General features: G+C 47.2%; 1 protein-coding gene and 1 long non-coding RNA gene across 6 annotated transcripts; one reads left to right on the forward strand and one right to left on the reverse strand.

Moving 5' to 3' along the window:
• Nucleotides 1–930: 930 nt before the first annotated feature.
• Nucleotides 931–13,609, reverse strand: LOC129648791 (uncharacterized). 2 transcript variants are annotated; one of them, XR_008712866.1, is made up of 4 exons: nucleotides 13,351–13,606; nucleotides 6,444–6,574; nucleotides 3,574–3,827; nucleotides 931–1,583 (listed from the first exon to the last, which is right to left on the reverse strand). It is a non-coding gene; the product is annotated as an uncharacterized LOC129648791 (long non-coding RNA). The 2 variants fall into 2 exon arrangements; XR_008712867.1 differs by lacking the exon at nucleotides 931–1,583 and adding an exon at nucleotides 3,153–3,327 and having other exon boundaries at nucleotides 13,351–13,609.
• LOC129651153 (testis-expressed protein 19.2-like) lies at nucleotides 9,433–13,341 on the forward strand. 4 transcript variants are annotated; one of them, XM_055579851.1, is made up of 2 exons: nucleotides 9,433–9,474; nucleotides 11,291–13,341. In XM_055579851.1, exon 2 carries the CDS (start codon nucleotides 11,564–11,566, stop codon nucleotides 12,617–12,619), a length of 1,056 nt encoding a protein of 351 aa, XP_055435826.1. In that variant the 5' UTR covers nucleotides 9,433–9,474; nucleotides 11,291–11,563; the 3' UTR covers nucleotides 12,620–13,341. The 4 variants fall into 4 exon arrangements, with proteins under 4 accessions (XP_055435826.1, XP_055435828.1, XP_055435829.1 ...); XM_055579853.1 differs by having other exon boundaries at nucleotides 9,443–9,576; XM_055579854.1 differs by lacking the exon at nucleotides 9,433–9,474 and adding an exon at nucleotides 9,649–9,764.
• Nucleotides 13,610–19,152: the final 5,543 nt, after the last annotated feature.

The raw sequence follows: 19,152 nt of genomic DNA on the forward strand, positions 1-19,152 counted from the left end.
AGATGATACCTCATTGCAGTTTTGATTTGCTACTGATGAACCTATTTCCAAGGGAGGAATACAGACACACACATAGAGAGTGGACATGTGGACACAGGGAGGGGAGGGAGGGGTGGGATGAACTGGGAGATTAGGGTTGACATCTATACACTACCATGTATAGAATAGACTGCTAGGGGAACCTGCTATTAAAGCACAGAAGCTCAGCTCAGTGCTCTGTGGTGACCTAGATGGGAGGGCTAGGGAGAGGGGGAGGGGAGTCCAGAAGGGAGGGGAAGTATGTATGCATATAACTGATTCACTTCATTGTACTGCAGAAACTAACACAACATTATAAAGTAACTATATTCCAATTAAAAAAATTTTTTTAATGAAAACAAAAGGGCTATTTCTTGCTCTGCATGCTCCATTTTAATGAGGTATGCATGTGTGCTAAGTTTCTTCAGTCATGCCCGACTCTTTGCGACCCCGTGGACTGCAGCCCACCAGGCTCCGCTGTCCATGGGATTCCCCAGGCAAGAATACTGGAGTGGGTTGCCATTCCCTCCTGCAGGGGATCTTGCGGACCTGTGAAGCTCTTTGGTGGGGAGAGGCTGACAATTGTCTCCTCAGCAGAGAAACACCTTAATTTCAGATGGTAAAAGTCCAGATCGATGTTGAGAGTGTGACCACGCACGGGGCGTGTCCCTGCAGTGTGTAGCACGGGAAGAGGGGAAATGCATAAAGAGGCACAATCTGCATCATATTATCCCCCAGGAAGTCCCTGAAGCTTGTGCTGCCCGGAGACTGGAAAAGGCACAAGGCCTGCTTGAGGGGAAGGTGTCCTTTGAGGTCAAACCTCTAACTGGAAGCAGCTAGAGGCAGAAAGGATAATGGGGCCATGACTGCAGGTGAAACCGGCCAACAAAGACCAGTCAAGGCAGAAGGGGAACAGACGCAACTGAACTCTTTAATAACATTAACTTCTAATGGTAAGAGGGAAACAAGTGAAAATGACTCTTATGCCTAGGTGCATAAAATATGAAAATGAAAATCCAAGACTCTTAATATTTCTTCAGATTTATCACGGCATTCACAATTTAATGTTCCTATAGAAACATGTGCCTCTAAGGGAAATTGGAGCATGATCATGGAGGCCCCCACTAGTGTGTGACCCCCATTTTACCCCAAGGGGTGCAGAGACAGAAACCAGTGGCTCTGTACATTACTTTTCAGTAAGCTCATGAACCTTATTCATTTTTATGGCTGACTTTGAGCCTTACTGGCATAAGTTGGTCAGAGATTTGTTATGTGTCCTTGTCTTTGTGGCTTCCTGTTCCTTTTAGAAATACAACTCTAATTTTATCAGTAAAATCAGTTAAAAAAAAGAAAGAAAGAAAGAAAATCAACTGTCAGGCAAACTTTACAAAGCACATATATTCTCCACACCAATGACGGTGTCTCACATCCTCTGGGCCTCGCTGGGTGCCTGCTCCCTGTGGAAGCAGAGATCTTCCTTTTCATCAACAGGCAGCATCCCTCTAAAGAACTCTCTGTAGTGAACTCATGCAAGAAAGTATTAAACCGTTCATCTTCTTTATTACCTGGGAGGAGGAATGAGAGGGGAAAGCCAATAAAAATCTAGTGAAATGCTTGGAGCAAATGATCCCTGGTTGGGCTTCCCTGGTGGCTCAGATGGTAAAGAATCTGCCTGGAATGCAGGAGGCCAAGGTTTCATCCCTGGGTCGGGAAGATTCCCTAGAGAAGCAAATGGCAACCCACTCCAGTATTCTTGCCTGGAGAATTCCATGGGCAGAGGAGTCTGACAGGCTACAGTTCATGGGGTCGCAAAGAGTCAGACATAACTGAGAGACTAACAAATATGCTGCAAATATGGAGACGGGAGGCGAGGGCTGGACTCTGCTTTATAATACAAGAGCAACGATGTAAATGTTTAAGATTCAAGTACTTGGACTTCACTGGAATAGGCAGTGATCCCTTCCTCGGCTTGATTATTACAATACTTTTCAAGAAGGTTCTATTTGGTGAGTCATTTGATTGTCTAAACACACTTTTCTTTCTTGTCAGGGCTTAATTCCAGCTGGGTCACTTGCCCACAGATCCAAGCCCATAGGCGTTTGACGGCTTCGCGGGTTGGGTGGTTTCTCTGGGTGTGACTGGCCATCTTGAGATCAGATTCCCGGACACGCTGGCGGAGGCTTTGTCTGGGAAAGGCACTGGCCCACACTGGCTCTGAACCGGTCTGGGGAGACAGGGGCCATGCCCGGGAATACAGCGGGTCAGGAACAGTGTGACAACTGGGTATCCTGAGGATGGAGGTCACCAAGCCAGAGAAGGAGTAGGAATGTGTCCACCCCACAGACATCTCTGGAATGTTCTGAGCCTCAGGAACTGTGGAAGGCTGAATGGGCGAAACCAGTAACTTCTGCTGCAGCACGAAGGTGCGAGTGATCCAGCAGCACATGGTGGGGCTTTGGTCTTCTTCCTTCCGAGGGTCTCCGCCAGTGTTTGCGCTCAGATCCCCGCACCGTGGGGCTCTGAGCTGGACCAGGGTAGTCATCTTGGTGCCCTTCTGCCCTGTCAGCCCTGCTTACCCTCATCTTCTCTCTCACCCTTCTCCATTACGAGAACTCCTTTGAGCTGTGGGCAGGGTCTGGGTGCCAGGTTTTGGGCCCTGCTGGCTTCTCGACCATGACTCTGGCTGCATGAAGGCCATGTGAGTCAGGAACTCAAGAGAGGCCCAATTACTTAGTTTGTGGCAGGTCACAGTGGGTTATCTGAGTCATGAGGGGGCCATTGGTCATCTATGGGCCACGGCTACTGTGGGTCCTGTGGAGACTGGGTTGGGTATCGATTGAACTCAGACCTGGTTTACTAGCAAGAGAGGAGGGATCAAAGGACCCAATGTATGGGGAAAGTTCTAACATTATCCAGTGGTCTGGGTACTGGTTCTTTAACAGCACAGTATTTTGGAAGCACCTGCAGAGATTGAAAAGACATCAATGCCTATGTCCCATGTAAGAATTCTGATGTCACTGGTAAAGGGTGAATGCAAATTTTCTTTTGCTTTATAGAAAATAAACTTAGTGGTTTACCAAATAGCAGACATTTATTTTCTAAGTTTCCATGGGTTAGGAGTTGGGACATGCTCTGGCTGGCCCCCTGCCCAAAGTCTCAACCAAGGTGTTGGCTGTGCTGTGTTCTCTGCTGGCAGGATTCACTTCCTTGTGGTTTTAGGGCTGATGGCTTCGGCTTTCCTGGCTGTCAGCTGGTCCCAGAGGCAACCCACAGTTCACAGACAGCACGGCTCTTCTCCCTCTTCAAGGCCTCCAGGAGACAGCAAGAGCTGGGTAAGAGTCTTACTTAATCTTAGAGTAATATCATTGCAGGAGGGACACTTTGTCCCATAATATAACCTCATCATTGCAGGAGGGACATTTTGCCCCATAATGTAACCTCATCGAGGCAGAGACATCCACCACCTTTACCACTGCTCTTGGTTGGAAGCAAATCACAAGCTCCACCACTATCTCAGGGAGGGTGTAACTGACTGTAACTGAGAGTGTGACATACCTCAGGTGTGTCTGCCACATGCTATGATGTGGCCACTGGGACTCTTCAAAGCTCCCAAGAAAATTTTAACCTGGAGCAAAATCTGGGAGCCACTGGGAGTTGAAGAACCTTTAAGTTGCCTGATTCTAGAGGTGATCTTTTCTCCTTCCTGCAGGCACTGCCCAATCCAGGCCCAGCTGCCAACTACAGATTCCTTCATCCTGGGATGCTCCAAAACATCTCGGGGGAGACATTGCTGGTGTGCTTGAATATATCTGTTGAAGTTTGGAAAGAAGGGTTGATTTACACAGTTAAATTGGCAAATCATTGTAAAAAGTTGTCTATCTACATTCTTAACATTGTTAAGAAAAGCAACTTCCATTTAAATTGCATTTTGTATACAAAAGAAAAAGAAGCACTGTAGACTGAATTGGTCCCTTCAAAATTCATACGTTGAAGCCCTAATCCTCACTATGACTGCATTTGGAATAAGATCTTTAGCAGATAATTGGTGGTAGTGGTTCAGTTGCAAAATCGTGTCTAACTCTTTGCAACCCCATGGACTGTAGCCCGCCAGGTTCCTCTATCCATGGGATTTTCCAGGCCAGAACACTGGAGTGGGTTGTCATTTCCTTTTCCAGGGCATCTTCCTGACCCAGGGATTGATCCCAGGTCTCCTGCATTGGCAGGTGGATTCTTTACCACTAAGCCACCTGGGAAGCAGGAGATAATTAGGGTTAAATAAAGTCATAAGTTCAGTTCAGTTCAGTCGCTCAGTCATGTCTGACTCTTTGCGACCCCATGAATTGCAGCACGCCAGGTCTCCCTGTCCATCACCAACTCCCAGAGTTCACTCAAACTCATGTCCATCAAGTCGGTGATGCCATCCAGCCATCTCATCCTCTGTCGTCCCCTTCTCCTCCTGCCCCCAATCCCTCTCAGCATCAGAGTCTTTTCCAATGAGTCAGCGCTTCACATGAGGTGGTCAAAGTACTGGAGTTTCAGCTTTAGCATCAGTCCTTCCAAAGTACACCCAGGACTGATCTCCTTTAGAATGGACTGGTTGGATCTCTTTGCAGTCCAAGGGACTCTCAAGAGTCTTCTCCAACACCACAGTTCAAAAGCATCAATTCTTCAGCGCTCAGCTTTCTTCACAGTCCAACTCTCACATCCATACATGACCACTGGAAAAACCATAGCCTTGACTAGATGGACTTCGTTGGCAAAGTAATGTCTCTGCTTTTGAATATGCTATCTACTACTACTACTACTAAGTCACTTCAGTCGTGTCCGATTCTGTGCGACCCCATAGACGGCAGCCCACCAGGCTCCCCCGTCCCTGGGATTCCCCAGGCAAGAACACTGGAGTGGGTCACCATTTCCTTCTCCAATGCATGAAAGTGAAAAGTGAAAGTGAAGTCGCTCAGTCGTATCTGACTCTTAGAGACCCCATGGACTGCAGCCTACCAGGCTCCTCCATCCATGGAATTTTCCAGTCAAGAGTACTGGAGTGGGGTGCCATTGCCTTCTCCGATATGCTATCTAGGTTGGTCATAACTTTCCTTCCAAGGAGTAAGCGTCTTTTAATTTCACGGCTGCAATCACCATCTGCAGTGATTTTGGAGCCCAAAAAAATAAAGTCGTAAGAGTGGGGCCCTAATCAGATAGGATTGTGGCCTTATAAGGAAAGAGAGCTAGATCTCCCTCTCTCTGTTGTGTGATGACACAGCAAGAAGGTAGCAATCTGCATAGTCAGGAAGAGGGCTCTCACCAGAACCCAACCATCCTGCACCCTGATCTAGGATTTACAGTCTCCAGAACTGTGAGAAACGTTTTTACTGTTTAAGCTACTCAGTCTGGTATTTTCTTATGGCAACCCTAGCTGCAAACTAACAAAAGTATTCCAGAATAAGAATTAGATGAAAGAAAGTAACATCACGGCCTTGGAATTGTGGGATATACTTTAAAAGCCAAAAAAATTTCAAAAGAAACATTTAACATTGATTATCAGACTCTAAACAAGTCTGTGTTTTAAAGTGTCTGTTACCTACAAAAATATAGTCCACTGATCTTTGACAAAGAGGCAAAGGCAATACATTAGAGAAAAGACAGTCTGTTTTACAAATGGTGCTGGAAATAGTGGACATCCACATACAAGAATATGAATCTATTCACAGATCTCACACAAAAAAACTAACACAAAGTAGATCATAGACCTAAATATAAAGTGCAAACTGTGAAACTCCTAGTAGATAATAGGATAAAATTTAAATGACTTTGAATATGGCAATGACTTTTTAGATGTAGCACCAAAGTCTCAATTATCAAAGAGATCATTCATCAGCTGGATTTAACTAAAAATAAAAACTTCTGCTCTGCAAAAGACAGTCATGAGAATGAGAAGATAAACCACAGACTGGGAAAAAATATTTGCAAAAGATGTGCATGTGTGCTAAATTGCTTCAGTTGTGTCCAACTCTTTTTGACCCTATGGACTATAGCCTGCCAGGCTCCTCTGTCCATGGGATTTTCCAGGAATGAATACTGGAGTGGGTTGCCATGCCCTCCTCCAGGGGATCTTCCCCACCCACGGATAGAACCCACATCTCTTACATCTCCTGCATTGGCAGGCAGATTCTTTACCATAGTGTCACATGGGAAGCCCTTGCAAAAGACACATCTGATAAAGAACTGTTATCCAAAATATACAAAGAACTCTTAAAACTTACCAATAAGAAAATAAACAACCCGATTTAAAACTAGGCAAACAACCTAAACAGAAACCTCACCGAAGAAGGTATATAGATGGCAGATAGCACATGAAAAGATGCTCCACATTATATGTCATTATGGAATTGCAAATTAAAACAATATAAGATACCATTATATACCTATCAGAATGGCCAAAATCCAGAATACAGACAACACCAAATGCTGGCCAGGATGTAGAGCAACAGGAACTCTCAATCACTGCTGGTGGGAATGCAGAATAGTGCAGCCACTTTGGAATACTGGGGATTTCCTACAAAATTAAACATACCTTTATCAAGTGATCCAGAAATCCCACTCCTTTGTATTTGCCTAATGAGTTCAAAACTTTTGTTGCACAAAAACTTGCATGTGATTTTTTTTTCACAGGATGTTTATAGCAGCTTCGTTCATAATTGCCAAAACTTGGAAGCAGGCAAGAAGTCCTTCAGTAAGTGAATAGATAAACTACGGTCCATCCAATCAATGGAATATGCAGCGCTGAAAAGAAGTGTTATCAAGCCATAAAAAGACATGGAGGAAACTTAACGGCATATTACAAAGTGAAGGAAGTCAATCTGAAAAGGCTACATATTGTTTGATTCCAACTATCCGGCATTCAGGAAAAGGCAAAACTATGGAGACAAAAAAATATCAGTGGTTGCCAGGGGTGGGGATAGGTAGAGTTAAACGGGGAGAACAGGGACAGTAAAACTACCACATATGTATGTCATTAAACTTTTGTCTGAATCCATAGATGGAACAGCCCTGAAAATAAACCCTAATGCGAACTGTTCACATTGAGTGATAACAGTGTATATCACTATAGGTTCCTTGATGATTACAAATGTACCAAGTGGTGCAGAGTCTGACAGTGAGGCTGTGCTGCGTGGGGCAGGGGCAGTAAAAGAATTCTCTGTAACTTCTCCTCAGTTTTGCTATGAAGACAAAACTGGTCTAAAAACAGTGCCTAATATTTAAAGTGTTCATTTAAAGAGTCTTTATTTTATTTTAAAATTTGATTGAAGTATTAGTTGATTTACAGTGTTGTGTTAATCTCTGCTGTACAGGAAAGTGATTCAGTTTTATATATATATATATATATAGGCATATATATATATATAACCTTTATATATACATATAAGCCTGTATATATATATATATATATATATATAAGCCTATATATATATAGGCTTCCCTGGTGGCTCAGATGGTAAAAAGTCTGTCTGCAATGCAGGAGACCCCAGTTTGATTCCTGGGTCAGGAAGATCCCCTGGAGAAGGGATAGGCTACCCACTCCAGTATTCTTGGGCTTCCCTGGTGACTCAGATGGCAAAGAATTTGCTCACAATATGGGAGACCTGGGTTCAATCCCTGGGTTGGAAGATCCCCTGGAGGAGGGCATGGCAACCCATGCCAGTATTCTTGCCTGGAGAATCCTCATGGACAGAGGGGGACTGATGGGCTACAGTCCGTGGGGGTCACAAACAGTCAGACACAACTGAGTGACTAAGCACACACACACATATATATACACTCTTTTTCATATTCTTTTCCATTATGGCTTATCACTGGATATTGAATATAGTTCTCTGTGCTACACAGTGGGCTTCCCTGGTGGTTCAGATGGTAAAGAATCCGCCTGCAATGCAGGAGACCACTATTTGATCTCTGCATCAGGAAGATCCCTTGGAGAAGGAAATGGCAACCCATTCCAGTATTCTTACCTGGGAAATCCGATGGACAGAGGAGCCTGGCAGACTACAGTCCACAGGGTTGCACAGTCGGACAGGACTGAGAGGCTCACTTTCACTTTCTGTGCTATACCGTAGGACCTTGTTTACCCATTCTCTATAGAATAGTTTGCATCTGTTAATCCCAAACACCCAATCCTTCTCTCCTACATCCCCCATCCCTCTTGGCAACCACAAGTCTGTTTCCTATGTCTGTGAGAGTGTTTCTGATTGTGTTGTATTTTAGAGTCCACATATAAGATCATATGGTATTTGTCTTTCTCTTTCTGACTTCCCTTAGTATGATAAGCTTTAGGTCCATCTATGTTGCTGTAAATGGCAACGTTTCATTCTTTTTCTATGACCAAATAATAATCCATCATATATATATATGGATTATTATACATATATGCTAAGTTGCTTCAATCATGTTTGACTCTTTGCGGCCCCATGGACTGTAGCCTGCAAGGCTCATCCATCCATAGGATTCTCCAGGCAAAGATCCTGGAGTGGGTTGCCATTTCCTACTCCAGAGGATCTTCCCTACCCAGGGATTGAAACTGGATGTCTTGTACCTCCCGCATTGCCCGGCAGATTCTTTACCATTAGTGCCACCTGGGATACATCTTTATCCATTTGCCTATCAATGGGCATATATGTCGTTTCCATGTCTTAGCTATTGTGAATAGTGCTTCTATGAACATTGGGGTGCATGTTTCTTTTCAAATTACAGTCTTCTCTGGATACATGTCCAGGAGTGGGATTGCTGGATCATGTGACAACTCTATTTTTAGTTTTTTTGAGAAAACTTCATACCGTTCTCTATACTTGCAGTACCAGTTTACATTCCCACCAACAAAGTAGGGTGTTTTTCTTTTCTCCACACCCTCTCCAGCAATTATTTATTATTTATAGGTAAAGAGCCTTTATTTTAAAAGTGAAAAGTCAGAGGGCCAGAAATATGCCTAAATTGTAAATAACAATTTACAGTTTCTGGAATTCATAAAGAAACTTTCATCAAGAGATACAAGAAAGAATCCATTTTAACCACAGAAAGACAGGCTCTGTGATCAAGTAGGTCACCCAAGGGACCCACAAAGGGACAATAACCATAAGAGAGAGGATCACCCACACAATTTCAGAAACCTGCAGAATGAAGAGAACAATGGGAACAGTCTTAGCCCTCAGAGGAGCAAATATCACAGGAACAATCACCCTGGTGACAGGGTTAGAGGAACAAGACTGCCCTCTCTGGGGGCTACACAGGCTCTCCTGGGATGAGGGAAGTGAGAATGACTCAGCAGTTTCATTTCCTGGTGGGCTGAGGCTCATGGGAAATATTGAGCCCAGAGCACCATGGGAAATGGCTCTTTATATGCTCAGGCAGGATCCCTTCCCTGCTTTCCCCACGTATACCCACAGGAGGGCGGTACCAAGCTGGGTGAGAACTCCTTGAAGTGAAAGAGTGGGGCCTACAGACTAACAGTGTGGGGCTTGGAGCCTGCAGTGCCAATGTGATCCAGCGTAGCCTCAGGCCAGACAGGTTAGCTCAGGTGGGGGTGGTTCAGTCAGGCTCCTTCAGGTTTTATAAGGCTCAGGTTCTGACAGATACCTCAGGTTCTGTCAGTTTCCATCAGGTTCTGACACATTCTGTCAGGTTCCCTCAGGTTCTGACAGCTCTATCAGATTCCAAGAGGTTCTAACAAGTTCTGTCAGGTTCTGTTAGATTAGGTCAGCTTCTGACCAGCTCCCTCGGCTTCTGATATTCTCTCAGGTTCCAATAGGTCCCTTCAGGTTTTTTCGGGCTCTATCAGGTCCTGTTAGTTTCCCTCAGGTTTTCTAATTCTCTGGCAGGTTCTATTGGATTTGGTGAGATCTGACAGGACCCTCAGGTTCTGACTGATTCTCTGGTTCTGTCAGGTTCTGACAGGTTCCATCAGGTTCTGTCAGATTTAGTCAGGTTCTGTCAGATTGGACAGAGTTGGTCAGGTCTGACAGGATCCCTCAGGTTCTGACTGATTCTCTCAGATTGTCAGGTTCAGTCAGGTTTTGTCAGATTCGTTCAGGTTCTGACAGATTCCCTCAGGTGCTCATAGATTCTCACATGTTCTAACAGGTATTATCAGATTTGGTCATGTTATGACCAGCTCCCTCAGGTTCTGACATTCTCTCAGGTTCCAACACTTTCCTTCAGGTTTTGTCAGTCTCTGGCAGGTTCTATCAGATTTGGTAAGATTTGACAGGACCCTCAGGTTCTGACCAATTCTCTGGTTCTGTCAGGTTCTGACAGGTTCCATCAGGTTCTGTCAAATTGGACAGATTTGGTCAGGTCTGACAGGATCCCTCAGGTTCTGACTGATTCTCTCAGGTTCAGTCAGGTTTTGTCAGATTTGTTCAGGTTCTGACAGATTCCCTCAGGTGCTCACAGATTCTCACATGTTCTAACAGGTATTATCAGATTTGGTCATGTTCTGACCAGCTCCCTCAGGTTCTGACTTTCTCTCAGGTTCCAACACTTTCAGGTTTTGTCAGTCTCTGGCAGGTTCTATCAGATTTGGTAAGATCTGACAGGACCCTCAGGTTCTGACTGATTCTCTGGTTCTGTCAGGTTCCCTCAGGTTCTGTCAGATTCAGTCAGATTTGGTCAGGTCTGACAGGATCCCTCAGGTTCGGGCCAATTCTCTCTGTTGGGTTATGACAGATTTCCTTAGGTTCTAATAGATTCCCTCAGGTTCTGACCAATTCTCTCAGATTCTGTCAGTTTCAATCAGGTTTTGTCAGAGTTGATCAGAATCTGACAGTTTCCCTCAGGTTTTCACAGATTCTCACAGGTTCCAACAGGTTTGTCAGATTTGGTCAGGTTCTGTCACATTCTGTCAGATTTGTTCAGGGGCTTACAGTTTCCCTCAGTTTCTGACAGATTTTGACAGATTCTCTCAGGGTCTGATCAATTCTATTTCTGTCATATCCTGACAGGTTTCCTTTGGTTCTGACAGATTCTCTGAGGTTCTGACATGTTCTCTCAGGTTTTGTCAGATTCGGTCAGATTTGGTCAGGTTCTGACTGATTCTCTCGGGTTCTGTCAGATTTGGTCAGATTCTGACAGGACCCTCGGATTCTGAGTGATTCTTTCTGGTTCTGTCAGGTCCTGAGAGGTTCCCTCAGGTTTTGTCAGATGTGGTCAGGTTCTCCTCCCTGTGTGACTTGCTCCCACCTACCTGCTGGGGGCGCCCTAACCTCACTGCTTTTCTTTGCAGATCCCAGAGGACCAAGCCCTGGCATCAGCAGAAGTTAATTCCAGAGTTTCTTCCCTCCCAACCTCTACAGGTCCCTGTTGGATCGGGACACAGTTCATCCACCACCACCTGAAATTCTTCTCCTGGTGATCCTCATCTTTCTCCTCTCTGTTCTCTTGCCCCTCCTCCCTGACCCTTGCTCTTCACTGCGCCCCCTTCTGTGGACCAGACAGTCTAAAATCACAGCTAGTCCTTCTTCTGCTGCCTGTGTCTCAAGAGTCAGGCAGCTTGGCCATGTGCCCTCCAGTCAGCAAGCGGTATGGGGCAGAGGGCATGTCCTATCTCCATGCATCCTGGAGGTATCAGCTTCAACATGGCAGACAGCTAAGGATCTGCTTTGCTTGTTACAAGGCTGCCTTTCTGTTCCTTAAGCAGCAGCTAGAGTCAGAAGACTTGGAAGATGGAGATTGGGACCCTGAGCTTATGGATAACTCAGAGACAGGGTCTGAGCAAGGGTCATCCCCAGTGATGGGGCCAAACTGGGCGCAGGGCCTATGGGAGCCTGCACAGGGCGAGTCTGTGGGCTGGGGATTGGACACCCTGGCGTCAGGCCCTGTGGAGTCAGAAGACATGGACCTAGATGATCACTTTGTGCCCACTGAGCTGCAGGCTCAGGATGCGGCACCTCTGGGCCTGGACGCTGAAGATGCTGACTGGACCCAAGGCCTTCCCTGGAGATTTGGGGAAATCCCTACCTGTTCCCACTGGCCAAGCCCCCCTGTTCCATGGGAGGGGATTTTCAAAGTGGACTTGCCTCCAGGAGAGCCCATGGTATTGGAGCTGGGCACCACACAGGACATGGACCCTCTTGAGGCTGAAGCCTATTTGTTGGACCTGCAGATCCTCTCCCTAGTGGGCTGCTATGATGCTGTCTACCTCCAGAAGATGAAGCCAAGAGGGGTCCGAATGACCCCAGGCCAGTGTTGGAAACTGCTGTTGGAGCCTGATGAGATGTGGGTGGTGAAACTCCAAGATGCACCCCAGAAGCAGGAACTGCACCACTGGAAGCTAAGCATTCTGGAATCCTCCCCTCCAGAGCAGATTGAAGAGCTGGCGCCTGCAGATTCAGCCCTGCTTAAGAGGGGATTCACCATCCTTTCTTATTCACCCTGGGCCAAGAGGAAGCCTGAGGAGGGGGACTCAGCCTCTAGGCCACAGTCCTCCACCCAAGGAGGGGATGCCGGCACCAGTGGGCCCAGAGAGCCTGGAGAGAACCTGGCTGCTGTGGGAGCCGTGGCCCTGGGAGAGCTGCCACATTTCCAGCCCCTCGACCCAGGGTCCCAGAACTGAGGGACTGAGGTCCACATGGTCACCATTGTCCTGGCTTCCCCAGAACATCAGAGGCTAAAAGGACTGACCACTCCACAGAAGCCCTCGACTGGTAGAGAAATGCCATGGGTGGGATACATACTCTCAGTCTTGGGTGACAGGGTCACCAGATGGTCTCTGGGTCTCCACAGGACCCTGTCAGCAGCACTGGACATTCTGCTCTGTAGCGAGAGAAGGCCCGGTTTTAAATGTTGGCCTTTTAATGCAGTTTGACAGTTTAGTTCTTGTTTTTTTTTTTTAATTTAATAAAGTATTAAGAGTTGTGCATCAAAGCCCTGTCTTAACTCATCCTCAGCTAGTCCTTATTGTCTCAGTGTTCCGGTCAAGTCACCTTTACAGATTTAAGTCCCCTGGGAGCAGGGGACAGAGAGGGGAGCAGCACAGGCCAGATGGGGATTCTGGTCAGTTTTTTGGCTCATAGTGCTTACAGGTGTTTATCACATTATTTATAAACAACTAATACATACACACATGCTTAAAATAACAAAGAGCCATACTTTGAACAATGAGACTGTGTCATCAAATGCAGATTTTAGTCACTCTAAATTTGTGCCCCTGATATTTAAAAACAAACAAACAAACAAAAACTAGAGGTAGAACCATGCACAAAAATTGCTAATAATGTTCACGACACAGGAGAGGGAAATGGGGGACTGTGTGCATCAGCCTCTCCATGCTTTGCACAGACTTACAGAAGGAAGCTTTGGAGGTCTTGTCAGCAGAGTGCTGTGGGCCAGGAAGAAGCTCTTAACTGGCAACTTCTCTTCCTTATAAACAACCAATCTAGAGGGTTCCACAGTCCCCTGCTTGGAGTCTGGTTGGCAGAGCCTCCAGTGATTCAAAGATGAGCTGTGTCTCTTTCAGTGAAAGATGCAGTCTAAGGGTCTACTCTAGGGGTGGGAGTTGGGGAGTTGCTGCTATGTTAGGTATTAACATAGCAGTAAGGTTCTTTCATTGACATCTGGGAACAGTCTTTTTCTCTCATACCTTTCAGATGTGAATCTCCAGGCAGGTCTTGAAGACATCTGATGCTAATTAGATGGAGGGAAGGCATTGATACAGCAGCCACTCAAAACACTTCATTTCAACACGATCTCATAACTCTGTAGGCATTTATCGACTTGGAGTCTGTATTTGAACGTACATCTGGCTCTTCTTCCAAGTAAAGAGCGTGGTCTTGCCTTCATCCTCTCCTTTCTCTGTCCCTCCAGGTTAAACAGTCCATTTATTCATGGATCCAGCAAACCCTTGTTTGAGGCAGGCTATTTTTCTTAAATGACCCAGCTGCTTTGCAGTACTGCGGTGATGCTGAGGTCAGGAGGAGGCAGCCCTGAAATAGTGCCCAAGCAAGAGCCCCAGCTCTTTGCCAAGAGGCTACAGCTAGTTCCTCAGCTCTTCTCATCTGAAAATGGGAAAAACATCAATTCACAAGGTAATGGTGAAGATGAAATAAGATCAAGTGTATCCTAAAAAAATTAAACATAATTTCCATATGACCCAACAATTCTGCTCCTAGGTATGTACCCAAATAATTTAAAAACATATACCCACATGCTTCTAGCAGCATTATTCACAAAAGGTGGAAACAACCCAAAGTTCATCAACTGACAAATGGATAAACAAACTGTGATCTAGCCATACAGTGGGGTGTTACTATTAAGCCATAAAGAGAATGAGGCTTCCCTGTTGGCTCAGTGGGAAAGAATCCACCTGCTAATGCAGGAGACACAGTTTCAATCCCTGGGTTGGGAAGATCCCCTAGAGAAGGAAATGGCTACCCACTCCAGTATTCTTGCCTGGGAAGTCCCATGGACAGAAGAACCTGGCGGGCTACAGTCGACAGGGTTGCAAAAGAGTAGGACAGGACTGAAGTGACTAAAGCAAAAACGAAAAGGAGTGAAGTTCTGATGCTGCAACATGGATAAATCTTGAAAACTGTGATAAGCGAATGGAGTTGTCACAAAAGAGTTTGCCTTCTATAATTTCATTTCTGTGAAATATTCAGAATAGGCAAATCCATAGAAACAATAGCAATGAATGGTTGCCAGAGACTGAGGGAAAAGGGGAAGAGGAAATAATTGCTTAGTGGATATAGGATCTCCTTCTGAGTTGATGAAAATATTCTGGAACTAGATGGAGGTGATAGTCGCACAATATTGTGAATGTACTACAAGCCACTGGATAGTTAACTACGTTATGTGAATTTCACTGCAATTAAAAAAAATCAAATGTAAAACATGTAGAACATTGGCCCAGAGTAGGGGTAATTGTCCGTTCTATTTTCAGAGAACCTGTGAAGAACAGTGCCAACAATCCCACCCCCCCACTGCCCCCCGCCCCCGCCAGCCCTGCCATGCTGCTCCAATGTGAATTAATCCACTCTTTCCATTAAAACAGCTACAGTCAGCTTTGTCCTTTAGTGGAAACTCTGGCCTTCTCACTGTATACAATTACACGGTGATTTTCTCTCAAATCCAGAGCAGCAGCACAAATAATTACGCTTATTACATTCACAGCCTGGGTGCCTGTGGAGGGATATTCCTGTCAGGTGTCCCAAATAGCATTAAAAGTAATTTGTCATTGATCAGCAATTCAAATTTAACTGGATTCTGTATTTTATTAGTCGATGGTGTGCCGGCCCCAGAAGGTCAGACCTGGTGTGTGTCTCTGTGAGGAACTAGGCCGAGAGCACTGGAAAGAGCACAGGACAGAGAGGCTGGGTCCAAAGGGAAGGGAGATGGCACAGGGTGCATGGCATCCCACCATCTGTGGTGCAGGCCCCTTCCAGAAACATCTACTGCAGCGCTGGCAGCATTCCCGGCCCTGGGAAGGGCCGCAGAGAGGGTTGGACAACGTACGCCATGGTTTTTCCAAACCACCCTGATAGCAGCTGCCCAGCAGGTGAGGTGGGGGTGGGGACCTATGACCCCAGAGCTTCTGGTATTTCTGAGGGAAGCAGGAGGACAGAACTGGCCAGATCTCCTTCTATTCTGCACAGGGAAGGAGCTTGATGGACACGATCAAGATGTGTGTCCATGTTGCTGACCACAACCAGGCCTGGGGCTCCTCCCGCCTCTGAGGGACCTGCTCCGGTCCAAGCCAACCCCTGCCCCTGGGGCCTGGGGCATCTTTGTGTTGCAGGAGCCTCTGTTTCTGGGGTGGTCCATGCTCTCCAGTGCCCAGACCCTGGGCCCTTGGTGGAAACACTGCAGGAAGGATGAAGTGTCTCCACAAATTGTCCTGCCACGGCAACCATTTCTGTGTTGGGGGCAACATGGGTGAAGTGTGTGCTTTCAGGAAAGGGGTCCCTGCCCCAACCCACAGGCAGAAATCTGCTAATGTTTCTGGGGCTTCTTTAGAAGTTTCTGTGTTAGGCAGGGAAGACAACTAGGGACTGAGACTTCCCTACCCCAACCTCAGGCACCCCCCCCACCAGCTGAGAGCTGGGCTACTGCTAGCACCTGAGGAGGTGGCACGGGGTCCAGATGTTCCTGTGGGGGCCCTAGCATGCTGTGAAGGAGGCACGCACCCCCTCCCCTGCAGTCTGACCCTCTGAAGACCCAGGCCTCGGGGCCTCTGGGCCTTGTGCTGTGGCTGCTGATGGGCCACACCCTGACCTGCACAGGCCACGGTAGCACAGGGCAGATGTCCAGGCACCCAGGACCTCACTGCACCAGGGGACGGTTGACCACTCCTTGGCTTGAGCTGAGACTGTGGCCTGTTCCAGCTTTAATCTCTGTCTTCTGGGGGCTTCAGCTTTGTGCCTGGCAGGTCATACCACATGGACCCCTATGATTTAGGAGAATCACTTCCTCCTGCCATGTCCTAGCAGTCCCACAGCACAGAGCCCCCTCCTCCAGGACCCCCTCCTGGACCAGCCCCCTCTGTGGTTAGAGGGGATGTCTGTCTCTTCCCCTCACTCAGCCAGGAGCCAAACACAGCCCAGATGCAGCTGCCCTTCTGTCTTGGGCAGCCACTTGAAAGGTGATCGTGGCTCTTCTCCTCACTAGACCGAACATTTCTTAAAGGCAGGGACCGTGGCGTCACCTTCATCTTCATCACCATCATTGTCTTGACCACCAGTGGTTACTGACAGCCACCAGCACTTATAAGCATAAACTCCTTTAAATCTCTCAATACTCAGATGAGATAAGGTCTACTTTTAGTCGCATTTTACAGATGAGGAAACTGAGGCACAGAGAGATGGTAGTTCCCCTGAGGCCATGCAGCTGCCCAGGGAAGGTGCCCAGATCCACACCAAGGCAGCTGGAGTCCCAACGTCCTTGGCCATCTCCGTATCTGGTCCAAGGCTCTCTGCCTGACTCTGCTCAACATCTGGCCCTAGGAAAGGCTAGATTAGTTGGGGTGTGTGGCGTGGAGCACCACAGAGCCTTTCAGAGGGTGAGTGAGCTCGTATGGATCAGGTTAGGAGAAAAAATAAAAGTGCAAAAAGATAGGTACAGTATGTTCCATTTACAAAAATGTTAAAGCACATTATGAATTGCACATGGAAAAGACATGATCAAAAACAAAGACTGGGAGTCACCAGGACAAAGTCAGGACAGCAGTGCCTCTAGGGAGAGAGGAGAATGGGAACTTGGAGGGTTGGGGATGCATTATTTCCTTAAACAACCATTGGAAGCAACTATGGAAAAATACCATCACTTGAGCTAGACGGAGGCACCCAGGTGCGTGTCATGTACTGAGTGAAGGTTGAAATACTGCCACTGCTGATAGTGCTGCTGCTGCTGCTGATGGTGGTGATGGAGGTGGTGGTAAAGTTGATGGTGATGATGGTCCTGGAGATTTTTAAACCTAAAGTCTATCTGAGCGTGCACTTAAATACTCCGGGAGAGACCTGTAGGAACAGGGACCCCCTATCTTGGATTCTGCCTGCAGCAGAGGTGCCCCCATTAGTTTGGAGGCCCAGGCCCTCCTCCCCACTGCTGTTTTCAGGGGTGGGGCTGAAGGGCCTCACAGAGGTGGGGCCCTGAGCTTCTGGTTTCCCAAGGAGGCAGGAAGGAGCGTGATGGCCATGCTGAGGGGAGCGGTGCCTCTGTATTCTGCTACCTGGACAGAATCAGGAGTTAGAGCCCACGGAGAATGTGAGGACGTGGCCTTGGCTGTCCTGCTTTCAGGACAGAACTGGAGGCCCTGGGGTTTCTATCCATCTCCTGCACCAACTTCCATTTTGCCATCCCCAGAAGGGCTCTCAGGGCCTCTGCATCCAGGCTTTTCACTCAGAATGCACAGTTTCATGGATTCTGAATTGGGGCCCTTTTCCACATGCTACCAGGCCTGAATGGCCCCCTGGGACCTGGGAGGCAGCAGCGCTGGACCTGCAGCACCTCTCCTCTAGACAAAAGGGCCACAGGGCTCCCGTAGGGGCTCCAGTGTCAACAGTGAGAGAGACAGTGTTGTGTGTACTTGACATTTCTCTTCCCTCTCCCCGCATCCAGCTTTCCCGAACCCGAATATTTATAGTTGGGACCTCTCTGAACTCTCATGAGTTCAGTCACCTGGATTGCTAGGATGCTGGAGGCTGTCTGCTAGTCTATAGGGGCCCGCCTCCAGCTGGAGACCTGGACAGGTTTTAATTGGTTTGATTGCAATCCTCATCCCTCCAGCTGGGTCTCAGATCTTGAGTATTTGAGACAAGGATTGGGGAAATTGTTTCTGAAATTGAAATCAAGTAACAACAATAGCAGCGGCATCAGGGGAAGAATCTCCTGGAAAACAGTTAGCTACTGACTGCAGAAGGGCCCTGGGCTGGGGGAGGGGCAGCCAAGCAGGTGGGTCCCTTCTGGGACCTCCTTCTGGGACCTCCTTCTGGGGCTCCCCGGGGCCCCCCGGCTGGGCCCCAGACAGTCTCTGTCAGTGACAGGTGAGGCTATGTGGGCCATTTCAGCCCAACTCTGGACTCCTTCCACTCTTTGCTCTCCTGCAAGGGGCTGGCCTAGACTCTTACAGGTGCATTGAGGCCTGTTTTCCCTCTACCCCCAGTCCTACTCCCTTCCCTTTCTCTTTCCAAGGCATTTTTTTTAGGGACTGGGGGGACAGGAAGTGACAAGATGTGCCTCTGAAAAGTCTGTGGTCAGGCTGGGTGGACACCTGTGAAGAGACCCCATGAAGCCAGATTCAGCCTATGGCATCTCATTTTCCACCTAATTTAGTAATCCAGCTGGAAAAGAGTTCTTGCAGAAAAATGATCATTTCAAAATATAATGAACCCATTATATGAAGAGCAAAGCTTTAAAGTCACATTTGTGGAAAGTGGGAGCTTTGTGATTATGATTTATGATTTAATGGTCCATAAAATGAATCAGAGACAGGCTTAGTCATGCGACTCTTTGTGACCCCATAGACTGTAACTTGCCAGGTTCCTCTGTCCAGGGAATTCGCCAGGCAAGAATACTGGAGTGGGTAGCCATTCCCTTCTCCAGGACATCTTCCCGACCCAGGGATCAAACCTGGGTCTCCTGCATTGCAGGAAG

Source organism: Bubalus kerabau, chromosome 4 (assembly GCF_029407905.1).
Source record: "Bubalus kerabau isolate K-KA32 ecotype Philippines breed swamp buffalo chromosome 4, PCC_UOA_SB_1v2, whole genome shotgun sequence".
Classification (NCBI taxonomy): Eukaryota; Metazoa; Chordata; class Mammalia; order Artiodactyla; family Bovidae; genus Bubalus; species Bubalus kerabau.